Source organism: Bubalus kerabau, chromosome 3 (assembly GCF_029407905.1).
Source record: "Bubalus kerabau isolate K-KA32 ecotype Philippines breed swamp buffalo chromosome 3, PCC_UOA_SB_1v2, whole genome shotgun sequence".
Lineage (NCBI taxonomy): Eukaryota > Metazoa > Chordata > Mammalia > Artiodactyla > Bovidae > Bubalus > Bubalus kerabau.
Genome location: NC_073626.1, coordinates 151,801,469 through 151,826,976, shown reverse-complemented (window position 1 = coordinate 151,826,976; position 25,508 = coordinate 151,801,469). Strand labels below are relative to the sequence as shown.

Here is a 25,508-nt window from a genome sequence, read left to right as displayed (position 1 = left end):
TTGCAGGCAGATTCTTTTTCAACTGAGCTATGAGGGAAGCCCTTTGACATTTTATTAAAAACAAATGAATGTAACACATAGACCACATTAAACCTGCATCATCAGAACTGTGTGCTACAGCTACATTTCACATGCAAAACAGTGAATTTTCTTAAGTTCAGTCTGATTTGTGATGAGATGTGTGAATGTTATTCTGCTCTTCAATCTAAGTACAGCAGGTTGATTCTATCTCCTCCTAGTTTAAGAGACATTACCAACATACCAAAGGTCAGATCACTGGTCAGAGGCAGAGCTAGGACTGAGTCCAGATCTCTGAACCTTGGTTCAGTGCCTTTTTCAGGTATGCTACCATCCATTGAGAGGAGGGCATGGCAACCCACTGCAATATTCTTGCCTGGAGAATCCCATGGACAGAGGAGCCAGGCAGGCTACAGTCCATGGGGTCGCAAAGAGTCAGACATGACTGAAGCAACCTAGCATGCAGGCATGCATTATCCATTGATCCCTTTTATTTTTTTCCAGCTAGCAGAAATTTCTGAAACAACCTTCTTATAGCTACATTATATGTATTCCCAATCTGGAATGAAAATCCATACTTAGAAACTAGTAGGTAAATAAAACAGAAAATTTCTATTATTTATACCCCAACGATTCATCAAAATACTACTCCAAGTGAGTATTTAATACCTTTACATATGATCCAATTTGCAAAACTTAAAAAATACACTATTTTGGGGGAACTGTCTATTGATCAAGAACCCATCCTTCTCTCTCTAGAGATCATAACAGAACCATAGGATCTCAGGGCCAGCAACCGTTTACAGATCATCTATCCCAGTAACATGACACAATAATAGCATAAAACTGTGGTGGTCAGGCACCTGTTTCTGAATGAGCTCCTGTCCTTTCTCTGGATGCATGTGTACAAGGTTCAGCTGTGGAGACACGGATCTCCTGAAAGGGTAAATATCCCGAACGTAGGTCTGTGATAGGGTTACACAAAGACAAAAACAGAGTTCAAACGGCTAAACTCTGACTCTCATTTTCTCATTCCCCAAAGGGCAGACAAACATAAGCTATGCATTTTCTAATGGTTTCCATTCTTTCTATTTCACCCCCTGGCCAAATTCTACAAAATCCCAGGAGTAAACGCCCTCCTCAGGAAAGCTTCAAACTCCCCAAGCCAGATACACTTTCCCAATCCCAAATGCCCTGTCAGGAGCAAGGGAGCCAGAGGCAATTTACTAAAACACATTCTGGAAGAGGAAGAAAATCATTCTCAAGTGCTGTCAGTGGTCTTGAGGCTTCCTTTTGCTAATCAGATCAGGTTTCCATGATCATGCTTAATATAGTGGAACAAGAATAATGTTAACATTCCAAACAGATATATGTCCTTACAATATGGGAACTTAACTTTCACTTAGATGTAATAAGAGTGACAATATACCTTACTTGACTTCTTCAATTATTACAACAACCCTAAAGTATACACCATCATCACCTTCACTTTACGGGCAAGCAAACTGAAGGGTATGAAGGTCAAGTGGCCAGTCCAAACCTATGTTGACAGTAAGACAGGGTGATCCAAGAGCCATACTCCCCACCGTTAAACAGTGACACACCTCTGAGGGAAGCTGCACTCAGGAAAGGCATAACAGGCTTTTGATACAACTCTCCATGAACGTCATCACTCCACAGGCTTACCTTATTGTAGTGGATAAGGTTCCATCGTTTATCCATGAGAAAGTAATGTGTTGACTGCGATTCTGGGATATTAAAAAACTCCAGACACTCCTAGAAAAACAACAACAAATCTTAAAAAAACATTTACTGAGATCATATTATGAGCCAAACAGTAAGATGAAAGACAAAAATGCCATAAAAACAAGGAAATTTCTTATAAGGAATATATATATATTTATATCTTACATTGTATATATTATATGTGTGCATATATGTGTATATGTATTATACACACATATATATGAATATATACAGGCACATAGCCATCTAAAAAATGGTAGCATAAAGACTGTGTAAGATCTCGCAAGACAGAGGTAGGGGTTAAGAGGTGCAAGCTATATTTATTAATGTATGATAAATAAGCTACGAGGACATAGTGTGCAACACAGAATGTATTTTACAATAATTATAAATGGAATATGACCTTTAAAAATTGTGAATCACTAGGCTGTACACCTGAAGTTTATATAATATTATACATCAACTATACCTTAATTTTGGAGAAGAAACTGGCAACCCACACCTGTATTTTTGCCTGGAGAATCACATGGACAGAGGAGCCTGGTGGGCTAGCGTCCATGGGGTCAGAGTTGGACATGACTGAGCTACTAACATACATACCTCAATTTAAAAAAGACACTGTGACATAAACTATCTGCTCTGCTCTCATAGTGCTAAACGAGGTACAATTATAGTACAGCCTTGAGTGATGAACTGTGGAGACACAGTGGCATCTACTGGCCTCAGTATCAGGAAGAAAGCATGTTCAGTAGCAGCATTAAGAGTATTATGAACTACAATGATTGAGCACTTATCTACTATATTCCACATGCAAGGCTTCCCATGTAGAGAACTTGCATGTGTGTGTGTGTGTGCGCGCGTGCGTGTGTGTAGGTATGCTAAGTTTCTTCAGTCATGTCTGACTCTTCGCAACCCTTTGGACTGTAGCCCACCAGGCTCCTCTGTCCATGGGATTCTCCAAGCCAGAATACTGGAATACTTGTCATGCCTTCCTCCAGGGGATCTCCCCAACCCAGGGAGAACACTTGTATAACCTGCACTAATATCGAGCACTGCTGAAAAAGAAACTGAGACTAGAGAGAGCCTGCCATTTGATTTATTTAGGTGACACTGGTTGTGGTGGAGCCTGAGTTTGAACTCACTGCTTAGGGGAAGTGGATGTTGACGTCTGTTTCCCCGGGGCCTGAGAGATTCTCTGGGGATGAATGGGTGAGACTTGGAGGAGACCTAACGACCTTTTCTACTGAAATCAGATACATAGGTTTGGCAAGCTGGTTTTCTCAGAGGTCTTTTCTACTTATGTCTGGGCCAACAGTTAGGACTTCAGCTAAAAGAGGAATCACTGTATTAGTATACTTACTACTTTTCCTTTAAAACCTTCCAGGCATGAGTAGCTATGGATTGCATTTCCCTTGAGGTACACAATTGCCATAACCATTCAAAATACTTTCTTGATTCACCTAATGTATTCTAAGGTGTGTGTGTGTGTGTGTGTGTGTGTGTGTGTGTGTGTGTATATATATCTTCTGCCTCTCTAATCATTTCTGTCAGTGGCAAGTCAAGACTATGTATCAGTCAACTCAGTGCCAAAATAAGTGTCTCTGCATGGGTCACCTGATCACCAGAGTTTGTCCCAGTGTTCTTGGTGTACAAACCCAGGGCAGCTCCAGAACAACCACAAGTGATACCAGGATGCTCTAAAGTAGGATTCTCAGCATCTGAAGACAAGTGTTATGAGCTTTGTAGCTGAGAGGGAGCCTTTGGCTACTTTAGTGCAGAGGTAAAATGTCAGTGAAAGTGGGAAAAATATGCAAGAAAATAAGAGCAGGCAAAAGTGGGGCAGATTCTAGAAGATGTAAATAAATGCACATATTTATTTGAAGGTAGAAAAATGACATTTAATTCTAAACTGGATGATCAGTGAGGTGGCCATAGCCATTGTGCATTAAAATAAATCACTTCTGTTGAAAGTCATCCCTACCTTTAACAGGGCTTCAAACTGAGTGTCTTCGTGGACTGGCAACTGGGTTGGGATGTCACACTCATTCTGTCCATGAACTACCAAGGTTTTGGTACCTACAAAAGGTAAAAATCATAATAAACTGACTTCTACTGTAAAGAAGTTTGAATACAAAGCATGAAATATTGAAATATTATTAAGCTGATGTTTTTCTTGTTATTATGATGACTATTAGTGAGGGTTTAATGTGAGTTGAGGATTCTGTTAGTGAAGGTTTAATGTGAGCTGTGCATTCCACTATCTGTACTCCTTTTTTTTTATAGTCTGCTTTAAATATGTTTCCTTATTATTTAATAATGATAGCTACCATTTATGGAGTTCCCAATACTTATAAATGGTGTTATGTGTATAATCATATTTAAATCTCACAACAACCCTATGACACAAGTGTTATTATTTTCATGTTACAAATGAAGAAACAGAGAACTTATTTTTATAAATAAGAATGTATAAGTAACTTAGTCAAAGACATTTATTTACTGAAAGAGTCAGAATTTAAGCTTTAAACACTGCAACAAATAATATATTCCTAAATTTTAAATAATGGCTGAGAAAATACAAACAGAGAGACTAGCAAAAGCTAAACAAGTACCTAAAACATAGTTTATTATTTATTTTTTTAAAGACTTTTTGATGTGGACCATTTTTAAAGTCTTTATTGAATTTGTTACAACACTGCTTGACTTTTATGTTTCAGGTTTCTGGCTGCGAGGTATGTGGGATCTTAGTTCTCTGGCCAGAAATCAAACCCTCACCTCCTGTAATGGAAGGTTAAGTCCCAACCTCTGGACCACCAAGGAAGTCCCATGAAATGTAGTTTAAATTTACTTTTTCTATATTTTACTTGGCTGGTGAGACAATATTTCTACTTCATTCCTTAATTATAAATCTTTGTGAACATTATGATAGACCTTGATTTTCAATGAACTGATTTTAAGAATATGCCTGACAATATGAGTTTCTTTAATAAAAATGAACACTTTGGTGAATAATCTATAGACACATAAATACACAATTACCATTTACTGAATACTGACCATGTGTCAGACATGACAGCAAGTATTTTACAAATCTAAACTCATTTATTCCTCACAATTGTGAAGGATGAATTAGATCCCCAATTTACCCATAAAGAAAGCTTTAAAAATTATGTACCTTGTCATAGCTAATATTAATCATACAGACAATTAGAGGCAGTGCTCTGATTTTAACACAGGGCTCTTTGCTGCCCGTGTTAAATAAAAACTGTGTTCTTATTTATATATAATTCTGTCTTTCTCTTTATATCAATACATGTATCATCTCACATTTTCTTAGTCATTGCACAAGGATAAAGGCTTGGCAACATTTATTTTATCTCCAAGAAAGACAAGCTATCCAAAGTGAAAAGGAACTGTATCTAGATTTTATATCATACTGCATGTTCTTTTGTAATTCTCCTTCCTGCTTTTCGCCTTTGCAATTTTTCATAAAGCCATCTCTCAGTAAGTTCACAAAAGCCTGGGGTCCATGCCACGCAACAATATTATTCTCCCTGCAGTGCCAAAAATCCCTTCAAAAAGGCTCTCAGTTCAGCTGGCCCTCAGCGATAGACTTAAACACATCTTTCACCTTGGCAGCCCTTCAAGGACTGACTCACACAGATCTCAGTTCTCATGTCCCCCTTTTCATCTGGCAATTGCTGACTTTTAAAGGGTCTATTGTGTTTCTTCAGATTGCATTCAACAAAAATTCTTTGAGGCACTCAATCCCAGGGTTGGCAAGTTTTCTCATGAATGAAAGAGACACTTGGTCTGTAAAAGGGGTATTCATACTCTTAGAAAAGTTCTGTCGTCTGAAGGCAGTACCTGGCATTGAAGCGGTCACCAGGAGCTTCACCTCACACTGCTCCTTCTTCATTGTCTGCTTCAGATCCTTGAAGAACAGGCCTTCCACATAACCGACCACCTCCCACAGGAAAGTCAGAGTGGCCGAAATGGCGTCCATCCCCCACTCACAGGGGGTCCTCACAAAGTACATGATTAATCCCACCTGCAACTCAGGACAGGAGGAGGTCACAAAGCCACAATGACTCTGAATTCGCATTCTCATTTCCTTAGCTTTGCATTTTCTTAATTAGATATTCTTTTTTTGCTTTTGTATTCTCTGTTCAAGTGCTTCTCTAGCATCTTCAGTGGCAGTAAGCAGGAGAAGGTATAACTGGAAAACTGGCCAGAGCAGGTTGCCATACATTTTTGCATTATCATCAAAATACCTACTGCTTAAGAGGAAAGCAAAAGACCACTTTTTCCAGCTTTCAAGTCACTTGGTGGCTCAGGTACTCGGACCACCCAAAATGACTATGTGACGTTTGTCCACTGTTTTCAGCTTGGATTATGTCTAATAATTATGTCTGACATAAGAACACTCTGCTTGGCTAAGTCGGTGAACTTAAAAGTTTTTGTTTGTGTCCTCTGGAATAAGTTTTGAAAAACTGTGTGCTCTTTTATATATTTTAAAGTTAACCTTTAAAATGTCCCATCATAAATTTACATTGTTAATATGAATTGAGTATGTTAAACATCCTGTATGTTGAAAAAAGAGAGCTGACTATAATTGGAATGCATACTTCACATACTCCGGCACATTTGATGAACTTAGTTTTAGCTACCTTATTCAATAATGCACAAGAGAATTAGAAAGAAATAACGTAAAAGCCACTGCCCATCGATTTTACACTTTTTTTTCCTGGAAAAATTTGCTAAACCTAGAAAACTTTCCAGTTACATTGAAAGAATCAGTGTCACTAACCCAGTGCACTTTGGCGACTCTAAAGGCTGAATACCCTAATGATGGCCAAACCTCGTACCTAGTACAAATCTACAGAAGACAGGAAAAGGTGGGAAGTCTTGTGGGTTTAAAGGGCCTCAATCAATCAGAAATGAGGTTTCCTTAAATCTAATGCAGTATATCAGATTCTTTCCCTGTCTTACACATCTGTCAATGCAGCCTGGTGATACCTGGGAGGGTCAGAGTGGGCCTTTCTGGTACAGTGATGACTGAGATGGCAGACACGCCCAAGAAGTGTTAATGCATATCTACAAAATGAGGATTTGGAGATTTATTCCCTTAAAATTATTTGGGCAGCAAACTGCTTCAAAAGTCTTCACATACCCTTAGATGGACTAAGACCCCCAGATTGAAGATCACTGAATTAAGTTGGGCAATGGGTTTAAAAGTTCTTAATGAAGTCTGGAAGATATAGATCATGTTCCCCAACTCCCTATCACACATATCTGTAATAGTTGTTAGAAAAAAGAGAGGTACAATGGGGGTAATGGTTTAAAACATGACTCTGCCCTTCACTGTTCTGCCATTCTGAGTACAAAACCCCTTTCCCTAGTCCACCTGAAGCATGCATGTGCTTGGGATTCAGGAAAAGCTTGGGGTTTATATAAAACAAGGTTATACAGCAAGTGGCCAATGTGTACCCAGCCCTTTGCTCTAGTAACTTACCAATGACATAGTTGGGAGGATTTATGTCTAGTGTTAAGGCTTATTTGGAGTTGAAAGGAGAATATGGCAGAAGGGAACTGAAATGTCCATTTTCTTGTCCAAGGGTAAAAGGATGGAGGGGAGCAATATAAGTGTTTCCCCCATCCAGTGATTTGGGGAAGCAGCAGGCACCCCAAGGGGGCTTCTGCCTCTAGTGTTTGTGTCTCTGACAAGAGTTCACCACAGAGCCTTTTGATACCAATCTGGCTGTAACATAAACTTGGCAGAGCACATACTTAAACTGAAGGAGGCTGTGATATTTTTGGCTGTGCTAATCTACCTTGGATGTTTGTGTAGTGCAGATAGGTGAAGTAGTAGTAGAAAGTTTGGCTGGAGAGATTTTTGGATAGAACTGCCATAGGCTGGTTCACTGAGCAGGATACTCTAGTCAGAGGACTTCCTAATCTAAAGCCATAGGGGACAACCAGAACTCAGAGGGGTGGGTAGCACCAGCAGGAGCTGAGATGGAGTCTCCCAGCAAGCACTGCTGGGAGTAGACAAGGTTTGCAAGTTACGGAAGCCATGGGCTTCAGCTTCCACCAGTCAGGCGTTCAGCAACCAGCCAGATAGAGAGCTCTGTCTCACAAGGGGAGGAGCTGGGGCAAACACTGGACAGGAGATAGAATTCTGAACAAAGGTCTTTTTTCTCCCCAACTCCACATAACAGCTAGAGATGAAAGAAGTTAGAAGGGAGGAGAATTCCTAGAGGTTAAGTATTTTTAGACAAGAGAGACCAAATACTATCCAAAGGTACTATGTATATATTTCTATCAGTCTGAACTTAAAATTGGATCGGACACTTATTTATATTTTTCCCCTTGTCCACCAGCAGGTGGGCATTCATAATGAAAACCACCTCAGTCATAAACACAAGGAAGGAATTACAGCTTTTGTTTGCACATCAGAGTAGTAGCATTGAGTTAAATTTATCATCCTCCTGCAGATGCATATGGATAACTCTTCTATTTCCCCACTCGCAGAAGACCAGTGATGGTTAGGAAGAAAGAACATTCTCCCAACACTGAAATTCATTTGGCCATCTGTCTGCTTGAATTAAGGTGTAGTTTAAAAGAACAGTCATCAAGCCAACAGTCCCCAAACTGCATATTCATTTAGGGTATAAGGAGGAGAATGTGAAGAAACTGGCAAATTCTGGAGGGTTCAGGAAGGAGCTGTGAGGACAATGTAAAGCACAGATAGTTGTTATGGAAAAATACACTCACAAATACTTTGTATCTAGGGCAACATTTTCCTCTGTGTGTGCGTGTGTATATGTTTTAAACAGTGAGATACAAAAAGGGAAAGAATGACTAAAAATGACACATACATTTTTCAACAGAAAACTAAAATTAAGGACCAACATGAGGAAGTTCTATAATGCTAAAGAGAGACAGGGAGGAAACAGACATTTATTGAGTGCCCATCACATGCCAGGGATTGTGCCAGGAGGAGTTTTCCCATATAAACAGTGGTGAATTCAGCTGACTATGATGCAACTTCAGGCACACAGTTAATGAAAATTTATTTGAAAAAATCCCCTAAGACCTTTTTCTCGCATTGTTGCTTCTTACTTGGAAATGAACATTTATAACCTACTGGAGGTGAAACTCACCAAGTAGTTGAATAGGATGTGAGAGGTCTGAGCAGGAAAGTCTCCGATATTCAGGAGCAGTTTGCGTAGCATGTACATTAACTCATCCTGAAAGAGCAACAGAATCTATGTCTCATTCAGCTGCCATGTTGTAGGAAATAATATTAACTTTTTGAAAAGCGAGGTGGGGGAATTTTTCTTACTTTTGCCCACATGTTGATTTCTCTTATGTTCAGCATTTTAATACAGTATTTGTGATGCTTGATAAATTATTTAAGCCAACTGTAACACCTTCTCCTAGAGCTAGCATATGAAGTTACTAAGTAATAGTCTGCTGCTGCTAAGTCACTTCAGTCGTGTCAGCAATAGTCAGACATTTTTTAAAAATAAAAACTAAGACTGACTCTATAGGTCACAGGCAAATCACAGGAAAGCTGTATATTTAGTCAACACTATTTACTATAGCTTTCAGGTGTGATGAAAATGTGAAGAGGACCTATCAAATTAGGTTTATTAAACTTCATAGTTCTGTTTCCTAGGTAGATGTTTGTAATTAACCTTCCTTTCAGAAACTAAACTTAATTGTCCAGCAAACGGAACAATAATATAGAAATGAAGAAACAATGTATAATTATTGGTATATTTTGTCATTGCTCAGAAAGCTACTTTTCTTTGGCATCATCTTCTTATAGGGTGAACTGGTAAATTAAATGTCCTGATTAAAGGAGAGTTTCAACATACACTAATAATATTACCTGTATCACATACTACCAACCAATCAGAATTCAGTAAATGTACCCAACACTGAAAACATTAAACTGAATTTAATCTTTGTTTAAAAGACTGAGAATCTTTCAGTATCTTATGGTCATTACCAGCAGCGTACCACACATATATGGAGACATCAGTTAATAGGGAAATTCAAAAGAAAACAGCAAAGTTTAATTTGTTCATTATTATCATTATGCAAAGTACTTCTTGGTTATGTGTCAACCAATGTTGCATGAATATCACAATAAAGTTCACTGCTTGTTGTTTAACCATGTTCACACACATAGCTACTATAAACACAGAAGATTTTACTTGTCTATTGCTGATGGTCAGTTTTTCCAGAAAATGTCGAAGAACTGTTGATGGATCTTCAATTAGACAATTCCATAAGACTTGCTGGGCCACAGCACTCACTTTAGAAGAGAAAATAAATTGAACATTCGTTTTAAATGGACATAAATCTATTAGATACAGTGTTCAAGTAATTTCTAAGCTTTAATTGGTTTCTCTAAAATTTTTGCCTCACAGAGTTCTATGAACCCTTTTTCTACTGAAGGTAAGTATTCTTCTTTTTGTTGTTGTTTCTGAACATTTTAGCCTAAAAAGAAAAGGTGACAAAAGTGTATAGGATGGTCTTTAAATACTAGCATTGCTTCTCTAAAGAATGTATTTGTGATAGACAATGGAATATCATTCAAGCTTAAAAAGAAGGAAATTCTCCCACTTAACAACATTATGGATGGACTTTGAGGGTGTCATGCAAAGTGAAAGAAGTCAGACAGAGAAAGACAAATGTATGATCTCAATTACATGTGGAATGTAAGAAAAACCCAAACTCATAGATACAGAGAACAGACTGGTTACCACAGGTGGGGGGTGGGCACTGGGGCTGAGTGAAGGTGGTCAAAGATTACAAACTTTCAGTTCTAAGATAAATAAATCCTAGACATGTACAGCATGATTATATTTAACAGTACTATATGTATATTTGAAAGCTGTTAAGAGAATACATATTAAAAGTTCTCATCATAAAAAAACATTGTAACTATGTGTGGAGATGAATGTTAAATAAACTTACTGTGGTATTCATTTTGCAATATATACATACATCAAATGTTTACGTTGCATATCTAAAACTAGCACATGTTATAAGTCAACTATACTTTAATAAGGGCTTCCCTGGTGGCTCAGAGGTTAAAGCATCTGCCTGGAATGCAGGAGACCTGGGTTCGATCCCTGGGTTGGGAAGATCCCCTGGAGAAGGAAATGGTAACCCACTCCAGTACTCTTGCCTGGAGAATCCCATGGAGGGAGGAGCCTGGTAGGCTACAGTCCATGGGGTCGCAAAGAGTCGGACATGACTGAGCAACTTCAGGGTCAGGGTCATACTTTAATAAACAAGAATACATTTATGAATCTTTGTTTTGGAAATCATCCTACTATTAACAGTGGTATTTATTAAAGTCCTATTTCATTGTTTGCTATATGGAGAAACTTCTAATGTAATATTTTGGGTTTTAGAAAATATGTTTTTGTTTAGAATGCATATGAATTAGACCTGACCTTATATTGTTCACATAAATGCTTTCAATAATAACTCCTTCAAAAAGATGACATAGTTGAGCCAGTAATAGTTAAGGTTCCCACTTCTAATGAGGTTGGCTTAGGAATAAATAATTGTTCCTAATGTGAAAGAAAAAGTGCTACTTCTTTGGGGAAGGTAATTGGCTAAGACTGCCTGGAAGTGCCCAGGCTAAGAAAGCAGGTGGGTAAAAGTGAGTAGTGGAGAAGAAATAGATGGTCTTTAGTTTAAATAGTTTAGTTCAATTTTCTAAACTAGGAATATAAAATTTAGCATGACTTTATTTTTCAGGCTATATTTTAAATAAATTATACCATCTTTTTTGCTTCAGAAGCTAACCATCCAATTAAAACTGAGCCTTATAAATAATATTAACAAGAGATATGCAAAATAAGCTTTAGCTCTCATGTGGCTTCATAAATAATTAAAATAAATGCAGATTTTTGTTAGGTTGAAATTGGTTGCAAAACTATAACAGTATTTTATTCTGATTGCTAAGGAAGGCATTTAATGCTTAAAACATGAAAAATACAGAAAAAGACAAGAAGGAGAATAAGACATGTCTTGTTGTTGTTTGGTCGCTCAGTCGTGTCCAACTCTTTGCAACCCCATGGACTGTAGCACGCCAGGCTTCCCTTCCTTCACCATCTCCCAGAGCTTGCTCAAACTCAAGTCCTTTGAGTCAGTGATGCCATCCAACCATCTCATCCTCTGTTGTCCCCTTCTCCTCCTGCCTTCAATCTTTCCCAGCATCAGGGTCTTTTCTAATTAGTCGACTCTCTGAATCAGGTGGCCAAAGTATTGGAGCTTCAGCATCAGTTCTTCCAGTGAATATTCAGGACTGATTTCCTTTAGGATTGACTTGTTTGATCTCCTTGTTTGATCAGCAAGGTGTGATAATGCTCTTTTCTTTGAATATTTACCAACTATGCATATTTTCATTTAAAATAATCCTTATAATTTTTTATATTAAAAGTAAGATTTCATTGTTGTTTTAAACAAGAGTGTTATTTACAGATGTTATTGGCCATTGGATTGTGTGTTTATATTCTTTGTCCATTTCTCTATTGGCGTTTAAAAAAGTCATTATTAAGTTATAAAGCTTTCTTAAAAATAATATTAATCTGTTATCTGTCACAAATGTAACTCATCTTTCAGTTCAGTTCAGTTCAGTCGCTCAGTCGTGTCCAACCCTTTACGACCCCTCGTTTATTATTTAATTTTGTAGCTATTCTCTATAGATACTACCTCTGAAAAGGCAATCAATTGAGAAAGATGGTATTAATGATGTCAAGCCAATAACTAAGATTTCTAAGGTGGCTAAAATCACTCTTTGGTTTCTGTGTGGTCAAATAAGCGTTGCTCTGTTCTCTGGGCATAAACAACACTCCTGGACCAACCTACATATTTTAAATGCAATTTCTTGGTCATAAAGTTTATGAAAAGAGAAAGTGGAGGAAGTGACAGTGTTAGTTCAGTATATAGCAAATCTGTAATTATAACATGTGCATAAAAGAACCCCATGTGTGGCCAATGGTTCATGTCTTCAAGAGCACCCAACTGTCCTTTGTCAGATGAATACCTCAAGTATTTATTAGATGGTTTTACTAGTCAAAGCCATACCTGCCACTCCATCTTCTCGCACCTCACCGTCCTCCATCAGATGGACGATGGGGAGCACCGCTGCACAGATACATGCTGGGAACACTGCCTGTGGGGGCTGAGGTACATGGTGGTTGGGCGTGTGTTCGGTGGTGTGTTCCTCATCTGAAGAGGGAGATATAATCGGGAAGCTTTTCTCAGTACCACGTGCATTCTCAGAACATTCTAACACAACATTTCTCAGTTCAAGGCCTACCTATAGAACACTTTTTTGGTGTATGTAGACATCTAGTTGTCACAGCATCATTTGTTGAAAAGACTATTCTTTCCCCATTGAAGTTTCCTGGTACCCTTTTTAAACATGAAATTGACATACATGTAATGGTTTACTTCTGGTCCCAACCTATGCCATTGATCTGTATATCAATTCTCAAGTCAATACCACACAATCTTGATTACTGCAGTTTTGTAGTAAGTTTTGAAATTAGGAAATGTGAGTTTTCCAACTTTGTTCTTCATTTGCAAGATTACTGTGTCTTTTCAAGGGTGTGGAACAACTGAAGCCTTCATACTTTTTGCTAAGAATATAAAATGACACAGAAACTTTTGAAGTAGCTTGGCAGTACTCCTCACAAAACTTACACATAACTTCTCATAGCATCATAACTCATAATAACTGAGATGAAAACAATACAAATGTCCAGTAACTGATGACATGATCAGCCAAATGTGTTGTATCCATACAATGGAATATTATTTGGTGATAAGAAGGAATGAAGAACTGGTACATGTGACAAATGGATCAACCTTGAAAATATTATGCTGAGTGAAAGAATCTAGTCACAAAAGGCCATGTACTGTATGGTTCCATTCCTATAAAATGTGCTGATTAGGCAAATCCATAGAAATAGAAAGTACACTACTTCTTCTTGGGGTTGGAAGAACTGGTGGATGAGTGACTACTAATGGGTATAAGGTATCCCTGTTTGGGGATAATGAAAATATTCTGAAATTAAATAGCAGTGACAGTTGTAAACTCTACAAATATACTATCAATCAATTGCATTACATACTTCAAAAGGGTGAATTTTATGGTATGTAAATTATATCTCAGTAAAGGTGCTATAAAAAAATATAGGTATCTTTAGGCCCCGGTCCTATAAGTTGGGATTAGTTAGCATTGGTCATTTTTGAAGTTTTCCAAGGCTGTGCAATAAAGGGTTGAGAACAACTGGTTCCTGTGTAACTTTTTGATGACTTCATAAATCAGTGATGAAATCTGTGTAATCATGAAGCAGTGAGTCCCAGACAGTATCTCATCATTAGAGAGGCATAGCTTATAAATTCTTGGACCTAAAGAGTATCACGCTTCTCCTCTGGAATCAGATTTCATTACAGGAGTGGCATGAGCTTTGTTCTTTGATTGTTGTTATTCCAGAACAGCATCCTAAAGCATCCCGCTGAGTCTTAGCTGCACACTGAAATCACCTTAGTAGATTTTAAAAAACACTGAGGTGGTGAGTCCACCCTTAGAGATTCTGATCTGATTTTGGTTGTGACCTGGGCATTTTAAAAAAACTCCCTGGTTGACTGCAATGTGTAGTCAGGGCTGAAAACTGTCTAGAATAATGTTTTACTAAACCCTCAGCAATATGATTACATTAATGTAATTAAAATAGAACCAACTTATCAAGGACATTTGTTGGATTAAATCAACAATTTTTTTTTTTTTGGAATACCACTCAATCTTTTCAAAACTTCAAATCAAGAAGCAAGTTATTTAATGAAAACAGTGTAATGAAGTCATGGAATTGTTTCACACACGTAAGGAATAAAGGACACATTTGTGAGAGCACACACCTTCAGCACTGATGGCTGAACGCACTGACCAGACTGATCCTCGGCGGAAGGAGTAATTCCTGTGGGAAGTGCTGGAGGTACAGGATGGACTCACAGACAGTCGACGAGATGCCAGATTGGTGACTTCTTCTACTGGCAAAGACAACAGGCAACGTGAACTTTGGTTTTGTAACAACAAAGTTATCATCACAACTACACTTATAGTTACATCGAAGTGTACATAGTTCTCAGAACATAAGGCTTAAATGATTTAGAGTGCACTTAGGAAAGGAAAAAACACAGAAAGAATGACAGAAAATTCCTCCCCCAAATTTCACAAAAGCAGGGCGGAAAATCACTGAATTTAGAATAGTTCATAAATTACTTTCTTTACAATTTTTGGTCTTTACTTATTTTCTTCCATTTTTATTGATATATGTGTGTGTGTTAGTCACTCAGTCGTGCCTGACTCTTTGTGACCCCATGGACTGTAGCCTGCTGGGATCCCCTGCTCATGGGACTTTCTAGGCAAGAATACTGGAGGGGGTTGCCATTTCCTTCTCCATTATTGATATGTATGCACACACACACACACACACACACATACACACACACACACACACACACACACACACACACACACACATTTCAGCCATGCAGCATGTGGGATCTTATTTCTCTGACCAGAGATCAAACCCACAGCCCCTGTGTTGGAAGCACAGCTTCTTAACCACTGGACAGCCCGGAAAGTCCCCATAAATCATTTTCTGACAAACTGCCAGTACTTGTGAAGGCTGAAAGCAGCTAATGGACTGACCCCATTTTTAATGATGAAAGACTGATTGAATATATTTTAGCACACACTCTGGGTTCAGCTGTTGCCTGAATCATAGTCACTGCTTGATGCATTATCATATTAGTTCATTCAATGTGGTTAATGTCCTCCTCCATAATCGGGCCAGCTCTAAACATTTAGAAAAAGACAATTTTTCTCTTTCTTTAGATAGTGTCAGGAGGTAAGTGAGAGAGAGAGGGAGCTTATCACCTCAAGTCACATAAAACTGCCAGTTTTTTTTTTAAGCAAGTCCTTTCCCTTTTCTGACCCAGCCCTCCAAGAAGTCCAGTGTGTAGAGGCACCTTCTTCCTCTGGCTCTGAGTTGGGTGTGCAGGTGGGCTCGTAGCAAGCCTCCTGGGTGATAGGGATGGCAGTGATGAGGCTGGCTTCTCGACCAAGACGCTTCTTCTCTTCCTCCTGTTGCAAGTTCTTTAAGATGTGTTCTGCCCTTTGATGGGAGCGGGACACAGCCCGGGCTGAAAAGGATTTCTATGGAGACATGAAGGCAAGTTTGTTTACTAGCAACTCTTCTACATGGTCACAGACAAGAGTGGTCTATGGAATGACACAAATGTGGTACTTCGCTCTCAGGAAATGTCAGGGCGTCGTGATCTAGTTTCATGTTGTTTACTTGTTTCTTTTTCTACCAAGTTTCCAGGCTGTGTATAAATAAGCTATTCTTTTTCATTAAGTCTGAATAATTCTTCAAAGATGTTTATAATTTCTAGAAACAGTCTTTTTTTTTTTACTTTTCAAAGTTCAATGATTCACTCTTTAAACACTGACATCAAAGAAACATTTTTAACACTCTCCTTCTTACCAAAATTTCTTGAACCGTTTTTATATGAAGGACATTTATTTTGTAAGGTTAATAAAAGAGAAAGTCAGAACCAGGGGAAAGAGGCGAAAGAGATCTCTCATATGAACAACTAATTTTGAGATTTATTTCATTTTTGTATCTTATGTATCTACCACACTGTAAATACTATTTAGAAATATTAATATTAAATAATATTAACAATATATAATAATAAATATTCATAGAAATACAGTGGCACACTATAAGTACTAAGCAATATTTGTAGAAACAAAGCAACTGAATGGAAATTATAAGTTGGTAGTGTTACTAAGGTTGAATGTAAAATCTGATTCTGTTTACCAGCAGCAAAAGCATAATAGATAAGAAACAATAAAGGAGACAAGATTCACTCTGCAAAGTGGTCATTCTGCTTGTCTTAATCATGATCCTTATGCTGAGACAAATTCCAAGAGCTCTAGGGATAAAGCCATTGGTGTCAGAACAGGGAAGTGATCATTGACATTCTCCACTACCAGTTTGATGTCTATATACAGTAGCAATTCTACATCTCTTTGTTGGCCCGTGGTCTGTAGGATTCAAGAGACAGACAAGGGGTGTTGGTCACTCTTCTGAAGGACTATAGTCATTAAAGCTCCCTTTATGCAACATCTTAACATAAAACCAAAGATTTTCTATAATGAATGACATAACAGCAATTAAGGGCATTGATGGGCTACATGGCAATTCATTTACAGAGTCAGGGGTCAAGCTGGTTGATTATAATAAGGTGAGAATTGTGGAATAAGGAGAAGAGAACTAAATATAGAATCAGAGGACTTGGCTTGAAATTCACTGTGAACTTGGGAGAGAGGATGGATTTGACTCTAATGATTCCATCACATGTATGGGAGAAAACCTCAAGATTTTTATCCTAGTGGTTCAGATGCTAGAATTACTACATATATGAGGAAGAACCAAGTGTGCCTTTATCTTTGGCACAAAACCATGAGATATGAAGGTACTGTATGCAGAAGAATTAAAATAAAAATATTCTTATGGGTAACAAATTCAAATAAACAGTTCTCCAAAGAAAACTACAAAAGGCTAGAAAATATATGTGACATGCAAAAATATTCAACCTCACTTCATATATTCAACAAACTTTTTAATGACATGTGAATAAAAAAGCCAATAACTTTGTTTTTTTGCTGTTCAATGTGGCATTAAAAGATAACACTAGTTAATTTGAATAAGGAAGATGCTTTCCCATTCTGTTGAATGAGAGTAAAATGGTACAACTGTCCTGGGAATATTTTGTAAGATCTATCAAAAATCTTTAATTCACATATTGATTGCCCTAAATCTCATGGAAAACTATGCAAGGAAATAATCATGAATTTGTGTAGAGAGATATGTTCTTTATTTTTTGATTTACTTTCCAAAATTTTCTACATTACTCTTGAAATTTAGAAAAATGCTATGTAACGTGAAAAAGGCATATTTTGAAGATTCATTTTTTTCAAAGGGCACATATTCTTGGTTCTTGTTTATAAATAGACTGTGTTCTAAAGTTAACTGTTTATTAATTATATTACATAGAGCAGTGATAAATTAGAATAGGATGCCCTGAGTTCTCTGAGTGATGTTTGTGATGATGATACTGATGATCAACAAGGTAAAAAACAGACTAAGGTCCAAATAAGGAAAATAAGAGCAGTCAACTCAGTTCTTTTTCTTATTCATCCAGGGTCAATATCGTTCACTTTTGGATAGCATGCTGTGCCATGCTTAGTTGCTCAGTTATATCCGACTTTTTGCGACCCCATGGACTATAGCCCACCAGGCTCATGTGTCCATGGAGATTCTCCAGGCAAGAAATACTGAACTGGGTTGCCATAACCTTCTCCAGGGGATCTTCCCAACCCAGGGATCAAACCCAGAACTCCTGCATTGCAAGCAGATTCTTTACCGTCTGAGCCACCAGGGAAGCACCTTGGATAGCGTATGTAGGTTAAATAAATTGTTCTGTAATCAAGAGCAGCAAAAGTGCTACCTTGGGCTAAGAAATCAGTGCCTAATTGTTTTAACAGCTTTATAAGGCAGCTGCTGCTTTAAATTATAGAACAAACTGTCTTGGCTTGCAGGTCTGCAAATGCTCACCCCAGAAGTTACTTCCCTCTATTCTATTTCAGAAGAACTAAAGAACTTTTGTGGCTGCTGTTCTGTGTTATTATATTCTGATGACAAGAACACATTGTCTCTCACACCCATTGCTCTTCTCTCTTACAAGTACACCATGGAACCTGAAGATATGAGAAAGGAAGAATGCATTACTCACAGACTGGTCTTCATTAATGGGGTCCTGGACACTCCCGCTGCACTGAGGGACCCAGGGAGGGTCAAACATCGGGACAGATGGCATTCCGAGCACTGGTGATGGCAGGGTGAAATTTATACTGGGAGGTGGGATCTGTTAGTTGATACCAGAGGAATGAAGTAAGATGGGAAATAAACTAGATTGAGTCTGAAGTAAAATCACGAAATAATCTTACAGAGCACAGGCAGTTACAAAGCACACAATGAATGTCTCTGGGCCTCAGTTTACCCATTAATAAAATGAAGGGTTTCAACTGTATGATCTCTATTTGTGTTAAATACCCCGTCCTCCAAAAACATCTGTGTATATATAGTGAAATGTCTGCAAGTTTTATGTGCTTACCTCTGGGGATGGTACTGTGATCTTGAGGATTATAGAAACTTGATTTTCTTACTTTACCTTTCTGTATATTTTAATCTTTTTAAGAACAAGAATTCATTCATATTGGAGTTAGGTTTACTTATAAAACCAGAGAAGGGGGAAAAAGAAGCATCTCTTGGGCCATACACTGTGGATTTGAAGTTGCAGGATTGAAATGAACCTTGGGTTGGGTTTGCTAATCTAATTCCCATGTGAGAAGTGTGTGTGTGTATGTGTGCGCGCCTGCGCACTCATGCTCAGTCACGTCGGACTCTTTGCAACTCTATGGACTGTAGCCCGCAGGCTCCTCTGTCCATGGGATTATCCCAGAAGTATCCCTCACCTTAAAAATCTGCTGTGCTCCCTCTTCCATCCGGGGCCAGACCTGATAGCGAAACCTCCAGAGTGTGTGGAACTTAAGGACGGCATTCAGTCTCTGCACGGTCTCTGGATGGTGAAACTCCGACGTCAGCATATCGGACACAGCCTCAGGGACTTTCACCGCACACAACAGGAACATGGCCGCTAAAGACAGTCAACAATCCATCAGCTATACATCTTTTAAGCTGTATGATTCCTGGGGATGAGGGGAAGGAGGAAACTGCTTCTGTCTCTTGAAAACGACTACTGAGCTATACAGCCAGGCCACCAGCACTAGCCAAAGAAAACCCTGTTTCATCCACTGGAAACCAGGCACCATCCTTTGTACCACCCACAATCTTCTAATATCTGGTGTGAGGGCAGTGATAGCACGACATTGCAGTAGAAATCTCATTTTAAGCAACGCTTCCCTTGGCTCACAGTGAAAAGTGAATGTCAGAGGAAGCTAATGAAAAAAGGAAATTACATGCTGAAATATCCTTTTCAGGAAATGTCTAGAGTCATCTCAGAGTAACCCTAGGATGGTACACAAAATGTCCATTAGAGTTACATGTTATATTAACAATAAAATTCAAAAGGTAGACTCTATTAGAAATGTCTACCCTTCCAAGAGGTAGAATAGATTGAGAAACCAACAGAGAATTTATGAAACATAATATCATTGTTGTTTTTTAATTTGGGGAAAGCCAAATACTAGGAAGAGAAAGGTCATTCCATGGTAAGTTACAAAGTCAATGAATAATGAGAAAAAAAAGAGTACACTCTATAGCATAGACAGAGAAGCCAGTGTCAATTGTAAAAATATTATTTAAAATTTCCCTTGTACTTTCCCCCACATCCTCAAGATATGTTCAGCCAACTCTTAGGATAACTGGGGCTGTCACATCTCTGAAACTGATCTTGGCCAAGTCCCTTAACTTCTTAGTCTGTGTTTCTCTATTGGTAAAACATCAATGATGATGATGATGATGATGATGATGATGATGTAGCTGCCTCCAAATGTCTTGTTAGAATAAAATACAATAATATATGAAAAAATGCTTTGTGACATCAAAAGTACTATATATGTATAGTTTATAGAAGGTTTCCTGGGAAATTTAAAAATTGCCACCTCTGAGAAAGAGGACTGGGAGTCATGGAATAGAGGGTGATGGTTTTAAATTTCATACACTTTTACATTATTTGAATTTTTACTATGTATTTTTCAATTAAAGTAACCATACAAAATTAAAGGAATATGCACAAAAAGTGGAAAATGATGAAGAATCCAGATTTTTGCCTCTACCATTTACTAGCTACATGGCTTTGGACACATCACGTAAATTTTAGACATTTGTTTCAATATTGTAATTTGAACACAGAACATGACTTACCTAAGAGTTAATAAAATTAATGATGGTAGTTCATGGTCAGTCTGGGAAATCACAACACATACAAAAGAACCTTTTGTGAAATATAGTGAAGATGTAGGTTCTGGGGGAAATCATTGTAATTGTTAACATCCTGGGAGAGACATGCTGCCTTTGTGCAGACTACACAGGAACATGAACAGTGTATACAGAGAGCCTAGGCCTGTTTCCCTTTAGTGCACGGCTCTGTTTAGAGGTCCAGCCGCTGCTACCAATGTGACCTCAGCATGAAGATGGAATGAATGTGCCTCACTGTTGTTGAGACACTGGGATGAATGGCAGCAGGACCAGGGTCCTGGGGGGCCTATCTTTACCTGCCGCCCCCGCCATATGCTCATCCATGCTGAGCAGGAGCTCCCAGGCAGCTGGCTGGATGTCTCCATACATCTCCTCTGTCAGAATTGGTGCGGCTTTGATCAGTAGAGATAAGGGAGCAGGCGACAGGCTCATCACCTGCAAAAAGATGGAAATGATGTCTTAAAACCATCGAAGACACTGGTTGTTGTTCTCTTGAAAGTTAAGTGTCGCTTCTCTCTCCATTTTCCTTAAATGACCTTAAAATACTTTTTAAAGTGGGAACATATCTGGCATGATGTATAGTAAGTAAGCTTTATACCCTATTAGTTGATGTATAATTGTCCCAAATTATATTATTTTATAACACTTTCACCACAAAAGTAATTTGTAACCACCTAGGGAGTAAACTCGGAGAAGGCAATGGCACCCCACTCCAGTACTCTTGCCTGGAAAATCCCATGGATGGAGAAGCCTGGTAGGCTGTAGTCCATGGGGTCACTAAGAGTCGGGCATGACTAAGCGACTTCACTTTCACCTTTCACTTTCATGCATTGGAGAAGGAAATGGCAACCCACTCCAGTGTTCTTGCCTGAAGAATCCCAGGGACAGAGGAGCCTAGTAGGCTGCCGTCTGTGGGGTCGCACAGAGTCGGACACGACTGAAGCGACTTAGCAGCAGCAGCAGCAGGGAGTAAACTGTAGAATAAGTACAACTCTCTGAGAAAAAAGGATTTTAGTCAGTAAATCTTTGTGTTAAAAGTCCTGGTGGACCTTCACAGCATCTTATTTTCCTTCCTATTAGGAATGATTTCCACTGAAAGCTGTGAGCAGCCTCTAATTTATAAAGGAGTTCCATTCAGAAAGTTAGTTTTCTAAGCCAGTGAACTTGGATGGTATTTCTCCTTCAAAATATTATACAGTGTGGTTATTAGTCCAGGTTAGCCCACAAAATACTATTTAATTCATTATTATAAATAATTGAGGTAAAAAATGTCAGTTTGGGGCAAGCCTGTCTTTAGCCATCATTTAAAACACTTTCTAGAAAAACATGAAATTTTTTTCTCTCTTCCCCTGGAAAATGTATTATGATTTAGAGTTCAGGTTGTAATAACAATATAACTTTGTGAAGCCCTGGATAAGTAGGTAAGTGTACTATCTCTTTTAATTCATGCAATGACCCTTTGAGATGGGTCCAGTGTTGCTGCTGCTGCTGCTGCTAAGTCGCTTCAGTCGTGTCCGACTCTGTGCGACCCCATAGATGGCAGCCCACCAGGTTCCCCCGTCCCTGGGATTCTCCAGGCAAGAACACTGGAGTGGGTTGCCATTTCCTTCTTCAATGCATGAAAGTGAAAAGTGAAAGTGAAGTTGTTCAGTTGTGTCCGACCCTCAGCGACCCCATGGACTGCAGCCTTCCAGGCTCCTCCATCCATGGGATTTTTACAGGCAAGAGTACTGGAGTGGGGTGCCACTGCCTTCTCTGGGGTCCAGTGTTAAAATCCCCATTTTAGAGATCAAGCAACTAAAACTAAGGGAAATTAACTTAACTTGCCCAAGGTCCCAGAGCCAGAGCAGCAGGTATAGGATCTCAACCCAGATTGTCTCATTCCAAAACCTGTGAGCATCACTACCACACACTGGTAGGAAGCTGGCTCCACTAGAGTGGAAAGAGGCATGGTTCTAGCCAAGCTTCCTTGTCTTTATGGAAGTTGGCTGTCCAACAAGAAGGGATTTTTTTTCTTGTATACTTGGTAGCACTCTTTCTCACCAAATTAGAGGGGGCTGTTATGCCAACACTGTGCCAATTGGCATTGTATATCCCAAACTTTTGTTGTTGTTGTTCAGTCGCTCAGTCATGTCCAGCTCTTTGCAACCCCATGGACTGCAGCATGCCAGGCTTCCCTGTCCTTCACTATCTCCTGGAGTTTGCTCAAACTCATGTCCATGGAGTCAATGATGTCATCCAACCATCTCGTCTTCTTTTGCACCCTTCTCCTCCTCCCTTCAATCTTTCCCAGCATCAGGGACTTTTCCAAACATTAGTAATAAGGATATCTGAAGTTCCCTCCCTATTCCTGCTTCATGAATGTTTTCAAAGCATATATTAATACCTGTAGTCTAATATATTTCAGCATCCCAGAGTCCTTCTTCCCCTCCAGGTTGGCATCTGAAACTCTCTTCTTCAGAGAAGGTGTTCTCAGGCATGATTTATCTGAGCACTGGAAAGAACATGAGATAGATGACAAAGGGTGTTGTGCACTCTTAAAAACCAGTGATGCTGTTTTTCCCCCAGTTCTCCAGATAACCACGTCTAACGCAATAGATGATGTAAGGCCTTTTAATGGGTCAGCACTTTCTGAAAGCGATAAAAGCAGTTAAGTTTGTTATGAAAAGGGCACTTAGAGATGTTTAGCAACAAACTCCTCTTTTACCACTGAGGAGACCAGGATCCAGAGAGGTGGAGTAGCTTGCTGTGCTAAATCGCGTCAGTAGTGTCCAACTCTGTGCGACCCTACGAACTGTAGCCTGCCAGGCTCTTCTGTCCATGGGATTTTCCAGGCAAGAATATTAGAGTGGATTACCATATCCTTCTCCAGGATCTTCCCGATCCAGGGATCAAACCAGTGTGTCTTACATCTAATCTGCACTGGCAGGTGGGTTCTTTGCCACTAGTGCCACCTGGGAAGCCCATAGAGTAGCTTGACCAAACTGCAAAGCTGGTTATTAGCAGAATAAGGAAAGGACAGGCTCTCCCGACTTCCATTTCAGGGCTAATTATATTTCCACCAAGCTGTTAAAAGTACAAACCTTTTAAAATATTGTGAGTTAAAATCCACTCTCTCTAATAATCCCTCTAAAGGGTTGGATGCTACAAGTCAATCAATTGGAAGAGAAAATATTTCACAGGGAAGTGTTAGGAAGTGAAAGGTAAAAGACCCATCAAGAAAATATGAGTTCATAATCATCTATCATCCAGGTAAAGTGTTTTTTTTTTAATCATATTTGTCTGTATGAGACAGCAGCTCTTCTTTCAAACCATTGCTTCAACCAGCGTAAAATAGCCCTGACTCACTAGCACTCACACAGAGGAGACAATTTCTTCCCCTGACTCTGTACATGACAAGGAATGGAGTGGACAGTGCAGCTGGAAGGATGGTCACTCTGATGTTGGCAGGCCCTTGTTTATTTATCCTGAGTCCTGATGTCTCCTATTTTTGCACTCCAGGCCGTGCAAAAAGGGAATCCATCCCTTTGCACAGTATAAGGGCTCATTTGTTTTTCCAGTGCCATGTCAATGAAACACTCTCTTCCTCGATGCCAAGGGAAAAAAAATGAACTCCTTAAGAATTTTTGAACAGAGCTTCACAGTGTTACAGATGGAAATATTTTGAAAGAAAAAGCAAAGCTGAAACTACATGCATGTTCCAAGAAAGTCTTTCAAAACTGACAAAAAGACCCAAGACAATGCATCTATTATGTGACTGGTATGGAATGAACTTTTAAATGAACCTACTTGGAAACAAATGAACCAGAGCTCTTGTTGTGTTTTCTAAAGATTAAAAAAAAGTGGAGGCATATACTTGGGAACACATATCATTTGGGGAGAGAAATTCTGCATTGCTTTTTTTCCCCTTGTGAAAGTAAAAGCAATATGTAATATAAATATTGTGCCTGTTTTATATAATTTTAAAGCTATTCTAAAATCATATATGGCAATCATTTTCCATATAAATGTAGCAGTATATCTGATTTACTTTTTTAAAAGTCAAGGTATTCAAAAAGCAGCAACTTGCTGCTTTTACTCTATAAAAAACACATGCAAACTGCAGAATACCTGGAAAATACAGAAAAACTATGAAGAAAGAAACCAAAATCTCCATAATACCCAACTCAGGGATGGTCATTGTTTGATTTCTTTCAGACTTTTGTCCCCCTACACAGCAAAGCTGTGATGATGCTATGTATGTGGCACAAAGTTTTGGTTTTTAACTTTTTATTTTGTATCGGGGTATAGTCGATGAACAATGTTGTGAGAGTTTCAAGTAAACTGTGAAGGGACTCAGCCATACATACATGTGTCCATTCTCTTCCAAACTCCCCTCCCATCCAGAATGAGTGGCGCACAGCTTTAAACATTTCATTTCATTATGATAGTATGATGATGATTTCCCCAGGTCATTACAGTTCTTTTAAAATATGGTTTTTTAATTTTTAGAATATTTTATTGCTTTCTCCTTTGGCTGGACATTTTGTCCTTTCAGGGTTACTTCTGAATAATACTTTTGATTAATTTATGGGAATTTTAACCAGGCAGATAAAGAAAAATACTCAGAAGAAAAAGGACAAACAT

The 25,508-nt window shown here is 38.7% G+C and overlaps 1 protein-coding gene and 1 non-coding gene across 2 annotated transcripts in view; one reads left to right on the top strand and one right to left on the bottom strand.

Moving 5' to 3' along the window:
• UNC80 (unc-80 homolog, NALCN channel complex subunit) overlaps nucleotides 1-25,508 on the bottom strand; it is a 222,889-nt gene that overhangs the window by 59,294 nt on the left and 138,087 nt on the right. The window contains exons 28-40 of the mRNA XM_055574457.1: nucleotides 23,269-23,376; nucleotides 21,179-21,317; nucleotides 19,418-19,599; nucleotides 18,676-18,807; nucleotides 15,841-16,027; nucleotides 14,725-14,853; nucleotides 12,886-13,029; nucleotides 9,993-10,093; nucleotides 8,931-9,017; nucleotides 5,632-5,815; nucleotides 3,746-3,840; nucleotides 1,705-1,794; nucleotides 882-983 (exon numbers count right to left, since the gene is read on the bottom strand). Of these exons, the coding sequence (XP_055430432.1) occupies nucleotides 882-983; nucleotides 1,705-1,794; nucleotides 3,746-3,840; nucleotides 5,632-5,815; nucleotides 8,931-9,017; nucleotides 9,993-10,093; nucleotides 12,886-13,029; nucleotides 14,725-14,853; nucleotides 15,841-16,027; nucleotides 18,676-18,807; nucleotides 19,418-19,599; nucleotides 21,179-21,317; nucleotides 23,269-23,376 (1,680 nt within the window). The remainder of the gene's footprint in view (nucleotides 1-881; nucleotides 984-1,704; nucleotides 1,795-3,745; nucleotides 3,841-5,631; nucleotides 5,816-8,930; nucleotides 9,018-9,992; nucleotides 10,094-12,885; nucleotides 13,030-14,724; nucleotides 14,854-15,840; nucleotides 16,028-18,675; nucleotides 18,808-19,417; nucleotides 19,600-21,178; nucleotides 21,318-23,268; nucleotides 23,377-25,508) is intronic.
• On the top strand, nucleotides 10,857-10,928 carry TRNAS-GGA (transfer RNA serine (anticodon GGA)). The gene has a single exon. It is a non-coding gene; the product is annotated as a tRNA-Ser (tRNA).